The 7984-nt window shown below is 54.3% G+C and overlaps 1 protein-coding gene across 1 annotated transcript; it reads left to right on the forward strand.

Moving 5' to 3' along the window:
* Positions 1-656: 656 nt before the first annotated feature.
* On the forward strand, positions 657-7627 carry CXCL14 (C-X-C motif chemokine ligand 14). The gene is made up of 4 exons (XM_016137702.2): positions 657-938; positions 1106-1211; positions 4953-5066; positions 7538-7627. The coding sequence occupies exons 1-4, from the start codon at positions 875-877 to the stop codon at positions 7551-7553; spliced, it is 300 nt and encodes a 99-aa protein (XP_015993188.1). The 5' UTR covers positions 657-874; the 3' UTR covers positions 7554-7627.
* Positions 7628-7984: the final 357 nt, after the last annotated feature.

A 7984-nucleotide genomic window follows, 5' to 3' on the forward strand; every position in this document is an offset into this window, starting at 1 on the left:
ACCCACTTTAGGATGCCTTCCTCTCAGAGTGACCAAACCTTCCCACGCACACACTCTGTGAGCCAGCTCCAATGGCTTTGCTGCTGTACGACCTATGGCAACCTCCCTCCAGACCTGGCCTTGTGCTCTGGCCACCAGAGCTGGCCCCACAGAGACTGCCCACACCCTAGGAGTCAGGTCTGCTGGCACTCATACCTGGCACCTGCCCCCAAACGCTTTCAATTCTTCTCAGAAGATCTGGGCCACAGGTCTGGGTCTCCCAGAGGCTCAGAACTGCAGACCTGTCTGGCCAAAGGGAACCACGCGAATCAGAAAAACAGTACCCTTAAGCCGCTTCTCAACCTTCCAGTGGAGCTAGGGCACCGCTGTGATCCCGTACTGGAGTCTGGTTGTGCAAGTGTGTACTGGAGAGTGGTGTGGGAGCAAGGGTAGCGGATGAGTGAGTGTGTGCATGTGCGCGCGTGGCTCCGAGTGTGCGCCGCTGCGATCGAGGTCCCGGGGCGGGCGGGAGGGGACGGTCTCCTCCCCCCACCGCGTTGAGAAATCTCAGTGAGTCACCAAGTGGTTCTGCATATTAATGAGCTCGCTCGCTGCGAGGGCAGGAGCGGATTTAAAAGAGGACTGGGCGGGCGGAGGGAGGCTGTGGAGCGAGCGCGGAGCCCAGCGCAGAGCGCAGAGCGCAGCGCGCAGCGATAGCCGCGAGGCACCCACCGACGGGCGCAGCGGGAGCGAGCCGAGCAGAGGCGCGTTCCGGGCAGAGAGCGCCGAGCAGAGAGCAGTGTCTCCGGGCCGCCCCACTCCCGCGCCGCGCCCCTTCGGACCGGCGGGCGCCCTCTCCGAGTCCCGGCTCCCGCGCCGCGCCCCTCCGGCCAGCATGAGGCTCCTGACTGCCGCGCTGCTCCTGCTGCTCCTGGCGCTGTGCGCCGCGCGCGTGGACGGTGAGTGCCCGGGAGGTCGCTTGTCGCCATCCCGTCCTGTCCTGGGGAACCCAAGCGCCAGATGCTAGGTTTCCTGAGACCCCTGAGAATCTGGGTGGGCATCGAGGGCGGTCAAGGGGCAGGAGATCCCGCGCGCAACTGAACGGCCCCTGGGCGCTCTCTCGCAGGATCCAAATGCAAATGCTCCCGGAAGGGGCCCAAGATCCGCTACAGCGACGTGAAGAAGCTGGAAATGAAGCCAAAGTACCCGCACTGCGAGGAGAAGATGGTTATGTGAGTTCTCGCTCCGCACCGTGAGCGTGTGGCGCTGCTCTTAACCCGGTGCTGAGGCACAGCATGGGGCTGGGGCGGACTAACAAACGTTTCTCTCTGCCTTTGGCAGGGTCTTGGCAGGGCCTTGGCAGGGTCTTGGCAGGGTCTTGGCAGGGCCTTGGCAAGGCCTTTGTAATTGCCCAGCGAGTCCTTAGGACGCTGGCGCGACAGTCTGGAAGAGAGTTTGGAAAGAGAGTCACTGTCCCGTGCTCCGGAAAAAGCCTCTCCAAGGAGTTTACCCTTGTTAGGATTTAAAAGGGTAGCCCTGTGTTTGCACTGCCCACCTTTCTAGGGTGATCAAGGGTTAAACGACTCCCATGTGCCAACTTAGAACACCCAGATTGAAATCACTCAAAACACACCCAGAACTACTGAACTCGCACTCAAAGGGTGAGGCGTGCCACCTTCCTGTTACTGAAGAGAGGATTAAAGCAAACATTGTCTTAAGTCCTCGGACCTGGACCCTCGTTTCAGAGCCTTTTTCCAATCAGGGGACCATGGGCAGCCAGTTTTTGGCTTCTAGCGATTTCATTTTGGGAATGCTCCTCGCTTTTCCTTCCTTCCAGCTGGACTCCTGTGAGTCCCTGAGCCTGAACGGTGCTGTAAAAAGTGCTCTGCTGGGGTTAATGTGCCACGTGGCTGGAGCCCTGCTTGGTGGGGATGCGGGGAATATCTTTGAAACTGGGGCAGAGAGAACACTGAGTTTCCTTGCTCCTCTGCCTTCCCAATTAACCACTTGTGGCCAGCACCAGTGTTTCTCCACCAGTATGCTCTTGGCCAGGAAGGGAGCCCCTGGCAAAGAAGCTACGGACCACTGGCCCCTCTTCTCCTCCCCCAGAAACAGGACACATTCTATTCTTAGTCTGGGCAAGTGTCTTCTGCTGCTGGCCTCCCTGTCCCAAAGACCTCCCCACAGTGTCTACGCACTGATGCACTGTCAGGCTTAAGTTAGGGGAATTCGGAAAGCCACTGACTGCGCCTGGGCCGAACCCCATTGCTTTCCTTCCCGGACACCTAAACTAACCTTCTGTCCCTGCCCCTTGCCTTATGGACCCAACTCCAGAAAACTGGCCGGAAAATCCTTTGTGATGGGGGTGAGAGGTTACAGGAGCTGAGGGAGGAGCCACGAGCCCCTTTTGGCTCCCAGGTTGGGGACTGAAAATGACTGGGGCATTACAAGTTAAGGCGGCAGTCCTCTAAGTGATGAAAAATGCTCCACACATTAAGCCAGTTGCTGAGACCTTGCAGGTCAGGTGAAGCCGGGTGTGGGGTGCAGTGACATCTCAAAAGGAGAGAATGCTCAGAAAATAGGCTTAAGTTAGGGGAATGAATGCTCTTTTTCCTGGCTAAACTTTTCAGTAGAGAAAACTGACAGCCAGACAAGTGCATGAGCAGCCCTGTGAAAATTTGCAGGGGCCTCATGAGATCCGCAGACAGTCACCCTCTCTTAAACCTCCACCCCACACCCACACGACCCCTCATGCCTGAAGGCTGGAGGTCCTCTACCCTCTCAAGCTCCTAAGACTCAGCTCAGGGCTAGCACTTTTTACCAAAGCAGGTTTTCAGCCACAAAGGCTGAACAAAAGCAAGTTTTCCAGTTCACCCTGAGTCACCCAGAAATATCTGGTGGGGCGGGGAGGGAAGAGGGGCAATCTGCTTTGCAAGTGGGAGTCCTTGTACCCAGAAGGGTCCAGGAGAGTCCAGATTCTAGAAAGGGCAATTTGTGTCAAATGTCCACTGGGTTCTTGCCAAAACCCTTGGCACACCAGAGCCACTGAGGAGAGGAACACAGGACCCAGAATTTCTGAGCAATTGCCTGGGGGGCAAAAATCCTCATGTCTTTACCCCGCAACCAATTTTCATAGTCCCAGTATTGTGACAGAGCATTTGAGCCCTGGGCTTCCTCTCCTGCTTCCTGACCTTCAGGTCCTCCAGACTTGGGATACTCAGTCTGCACACTCACCAAATTGAGGGAGAGATTTTTCTCTGGTTTTGCCATGTCTTTTCATTCCAAGTGCAAGAACAGCACTGTAGGCAGAGAGCAAAGCATGCGCTCAATTCCTGCAGGGTGACTAGGTACCACCGGGGAGGAGACTGACTACAGACTCTACTCTGAAGCTTGCCTCATGCCTGAGACCTCAAAGGAGGGACAAGACCTGGGGGGGAGGGGGAAGGTGGGTGACAGGTCTTATTACTAAGGCCAGTGAAGTGAGGGCCCAGTCACCTGGCATTAGTGGAAGACTCATCCGTGCCCCAGCAAGCTTAGGCCACGTTGGAGGCCCTGGAAACTCAGCGCAGGGAAGGGAAGAGACAGATTGCTCAGAAATAGTGTCCCTATTCTAGTGGCAAGATTCAATTTCCTCTCCAGTCAATCAGGAGACTCAGAGTTCATGGCGACCCTGCTCCCCTCTAGGACTCAGCCCATATGCCCTAACACTTTAATCTCTGGGAACCTGCAGGGGAGTAGCTGATCTCTCCCCCTCACTTCCCACTCTGCCCACTGTATCCTCCAACCACCCCTCTCTCCACTCCATCCCCCTGCACCCCAGCCCTCCACCATAGGTTGCTCTTGCTGTGATTCTCACCTCTTACCTTCCACTTTTCCATGTCCCCTAGGGGGTCCCGCATTCCTGATCACCAACCTTCCTCCCCCACCCAGAAGCGTCCTCCTAACTCCTGCCATCCTGACCCAGCCCTGGCTGCCGGGCACAGCAATTCTGGGCAGCAGTCTTGCTTCCTGCTCCAGGCTGATGCTTACACACTCAGGCTTCTCTTTCTCCTTGGCCACCTCATCTTCCATGACAATTACTAATAACAGTAACTATTCATCGTACATCTACCAGGTGCTAGGCTCTCTGCACAGATTATGTTCTCGAATCATCCAATAATCCTAAGGGGTGGGGTCCTATATTACACCTATTTTACAGATGAGCAAACTGGAATCGGAAAGGTTACCCGAGGTCCCACAGACAGACTTGGGACTCACACCCAGGCCCTACATTCTATAATGCCATCTGCTTTTCTGCCATGTGGCTAGGCCTCTACCAACTGATAAGGCCTGAAGGGAGGTCTTGTTTTTCAGCCCAAGGGTGAGACAGCTGGGACTTCATGCTCAGGAATCACAATGGGCATCAAGGCCAACAAGACTTAGCTTCAGGATCAGCAAATGCCCAGCCCCGAGACAGTCTGCAGGGCGCTGAGGGAGGCTGGGGTTCGAAGGGTCAAATGAAGACCACAGTGTGTGCACAGCATGTCCAAGCCCCACCATGGGGCAACTCACACCCAAGGACGGAGGTCTTAGCACCACACCTTGCTGGCATTAGCTCTCTCCACCTCTCGATATCAGGTTCGGAGGAGATAGAATATTCCTCTGACCTTTGTTCACCAAGGGAGGCATACACCCTCTAGACAACACCCTGCATGAGTGTGGGGGTGAAGGGTGGTGGGGTTTGGGGGACACTATCACAGACCTAGGGCTCCACGTGGACAACTGAGAGCTGACCACTCCATACAGGGTTAGACCTTAACATGGGGTCAGAGATTAAGGGAACAACCAGAACCTTCCACAGAACCAGCCTTGAAGGTAGGGAGGGGGCCAGTCTCTCAGTGCCCTGATGGGGACAGACCAAGGCTACCCATGGGCCACACTGAGGGGCTGTCATTCAGGCTCCTCAATCTTCCATCCATCTTGCCTCATTTCAGCATCACCACCAAAAGTGTGTCCCGGTACCGAGGTCAGGAGCACTGCCTGCACCCCAAGTTGCAGAGCACCAAGCGGTTCATCAAATGGTACAACGCCTGGAATGAGAAGCGCAGGTACGCCCCACCTCCTCGCACCTTCCCACCAGGTCCCGGTTCTAGACCCCGTGTAGACGCTCTGGCCCTGTCTAATGGGTGAACGCCCACCACAGTAACCACAGCAGGCAGATACCCAGACACCACTTACATACCCCCAGGCACAAGGAGCTCACCACTTACCAAAGCAGGCTACTGCACTCTCAGACAGTTGTAAGTATCAGCAATGTATCCTTTTGTGAACTGAACTTTGTCTCATTTTAACTTACTTTATAGTCTTAATTCCCCTTCTTATTTAAATAACAAGTTCTCTGAACTCAAGTTTCCCTGTCAAAGGCTGGGTAAGCACCTGGCACAGCTCTCACTGTGATACTTCTGAAATATAAACACTGACATGACTGGGTTTATTAACCATAAAAATGTTAGTACAACCACAAAATGATAAGGATGACTCCTTGCCAACAATATATTCTTCTTTCAAGATGCCCATGCCCCTCGCTGCACAGAAACCTGATAAGCTCCTTCCCACACGGGTGTAGGCAGGGACCTTGAGTTTGACCCTTTAAAATCAGAGCCACCCTTTACCTCAGGGGCAGCAGTGGCCAAATGACCAGAGCCCTAAACCAGACCCCCTACCTCTCCGGGCTCTGTTTCCCCATAATCAGAAGGTGGGTTCCCAGCTCTGATCTCCTGGGGTCTTATGTGGTAGACAAGTTCCGGGTCCCCCTATTTCACATCAAGGAGCCTGTCCTGGGGCAGACCCCACTCCCTGCACACTCAGAGCCTGTATCTGTTTAGCATGGGCAGGAAAGCACATGCACACACAGGCGGATTCTCCAGAAGCTGGTGCCAGCACCTCATCCTGCAGAGGGGGAAACCAAGGCTAAGCGGGGGCAGGGAGTGACATGCCTGGGAGCACAGGCAGGAAGCCAGGCTGCCCAGTGTCACCTTCCCCTCCCTACAGCAGGTGCCGGTGCTGCCTCTCCCATCACCCCATCCAGCCGGCCCTTCCACCCGAAGCTCAGCCCACGACCAGCTCTCCCACTGCTGACACTTGGGCCCAACCCCAGTACCTGGGCCTTTTGTGCTGGGTCCAAAACTGCCTCGTCTGCAGTTGCTTGAAATAGAAAGTGATGATAGTGAAAGATTATTTTCTATAAGTCTGATGGGAACAAAGCCCTCTTTCTGGTCAGGGCAGGCAGCTCACGTGGCAAAAGCAGGATCTATCCCATCCACTGTCAAGCTCCAGGCCCTGTGTCATCAAAAGTAGAACGAGGATAACCTCAGGGCCAGTTCACGGAGGGGCTGACAACATCTTCATCGGGCTGCTGGGAAAAACTCGGGCCTTTTTTCCGGAGTATTTGTCCACCTGGGCCACAGCTTTGATGAAGAAGAGGCAGGCATGGGCCCGTGAAGCCCTGTCCTCTATATTTCTGCAAATTCGAGACGAGAGCAGTGAGGGCAATGCTGTTCCCAGAACTCCCGTCGCCTCATTAGGAAATGAGTTCATCCCCCTTTCTTGGAATGCTGAGGTGCCCTGGGAGAGGAAGGGGGCATTCCCTTGTCCTGTGAAAGGTGAAAATACCTCTGTGAATGTAGAATGGAGATAAAGGAACTATCTTGAAGTCCTCTTTGCAGAGAAAGGGAGAGAATGCTGAAGCTAGCACAGAGGAAGGAGGGCCAACCCAGCCTTGGGAGCCAGACGAGTGAGCTCCGAGCATCTCGGGGCCCACAGCTTCCTGCTGCCACTGGCAGCAGCAGCATCGGGCATTTGATTTCAATGCATAATAAGGTTTTTTAACTCAAAAATCAAGAAACAGACAGAGGGAGCAATTGGCTGTCTGAGTGTGAAGTGTGCTCCCCCACCCCTGGCAGTCACGGAGCGGCAGAGAAGGGATTAAAGTACCTAAAGAGAAATGGTTTGGGAGGCGAGGGGAAAGGTCAGTTTGTGGATGCGCACAGGCCCGATAACTAGTAGAGGAAGTAGCCTCGAGCCACAGGCCTCCACAACAGCCCCAGTCCCACTAACCACGCTTCAGTTTTAAGGCAGCTGCCTCTAGAACCGGCATTTTCTGGAGGACATACATTCTTTGGGCACAATGCGAAGAAAGACACAAGCCTGGGTTGAGGGGGGAGAAGCCTCTCCTCCCCGTGCCGTGGTGGAGACAGATCTCGTTCCCACCACTGGCTTTCGGTGTCCATAAGTCTCCTGCTTCCTCATATACAAAGAGGGCTTGCTTCGTAGAGCGTTGAGGATGAAGTGAGACTGCAGAGGTGGAGGCTGTTTAGAAAGCACCCAGCCAGATTCGGGTGAGTGTTCGTGGTCCGGGTGATGGCATCCTCTGAGATGCTCCTCGCACGCCTCCTGGGCTCCTGCAGTCTGGGAGGGGCCACTCCGGAAGATGAGATTGAGGAAGCAAAGCCACCGCCTGTACCTGTGTATTGCCTGAGTCTAGTCCTGAGCCACTTACATGGGTGTTTTCTCTTCTCAGGGTCTACGAAGAATAGGGTGGACCACCCTACTGGGAAAACGTCATACTGGTCGGGAGACAGCAAAGGACTCTGCAGATTGAAAAAAAAAACAAAAAAACAAAAAAACAAAACCCCTTCTTTCTCACAGGCATAAGACACAAATTCTATATTGTTACGAAGCACTTTTTACCAAGGGCCACTTTTTACATTTTATAGCTGCGTGCAAAAGGCTTCCAGATGTGAGACCCGTCTCTCTTGCGCTCCAGACTTCATCGCAGGCTGCTTTTTACTGAAAAGCAGGAAACTCATGCCCTCCCTTTGTAAAAAAATGCTTTTTTTGTATTTGTCCAAGACATCAGCGTACATCAGTGCTTTATAAGCGCCTGGGAGGAACAGGGAGCTCAGTTGAGACTTTTCACAGCAGCGTCGCTCTGTTCCCAGTGCAGGAAGCATCCGCTCAGAGGTCC

The sequence above is a fragment of the Rousettus aegyptiacus genome, unplaced genomic scaffold (genome assembly GCF_014176215.1).
Source record: "Rousettus aegyptiacus isolate mRouAeg1 unplaced genomic scaffold, mRouAeg1.p scaffold_m13_p_7, whole genome shotgun sequence".
In the NCBI taxonomy this organism is placed as follows: domain Eukaryota; kingdom Metazoa; phylum Chordata; class Mammalia; order Chiroptera; family Pteropodidae; genus Rousettus; species Rousettus aegyptiacus.

What these genes read in the sequence shown, in the direction of transcription:
- CXCL14 (XM_016137702.2), top strand. Translation starts at nt 875, where the DNA reads ATGAGGCTCCTGACTGCCGCGCTGCTCCTGCTGCTCCTGGCGCTGTGC. An exon ending in GTGCGCCGCGCGCGTGGACG is followed by an intron (nt 939 to 1,105) that starts GTGAGTGCCCGG and finishes GCTCTCTCGCAG; the next exon opens with GATCCAAATGCAAATGCTCC. An exon ending in TGCGAGGAGAAGATGGTTAT is followed by an intron (nt 1,212 to 4,952) that starts GTGAGTTCTCGC and finishes GCCTCATTTCAG; the next exon opens with CATCACCACCAAAAGTGTGT.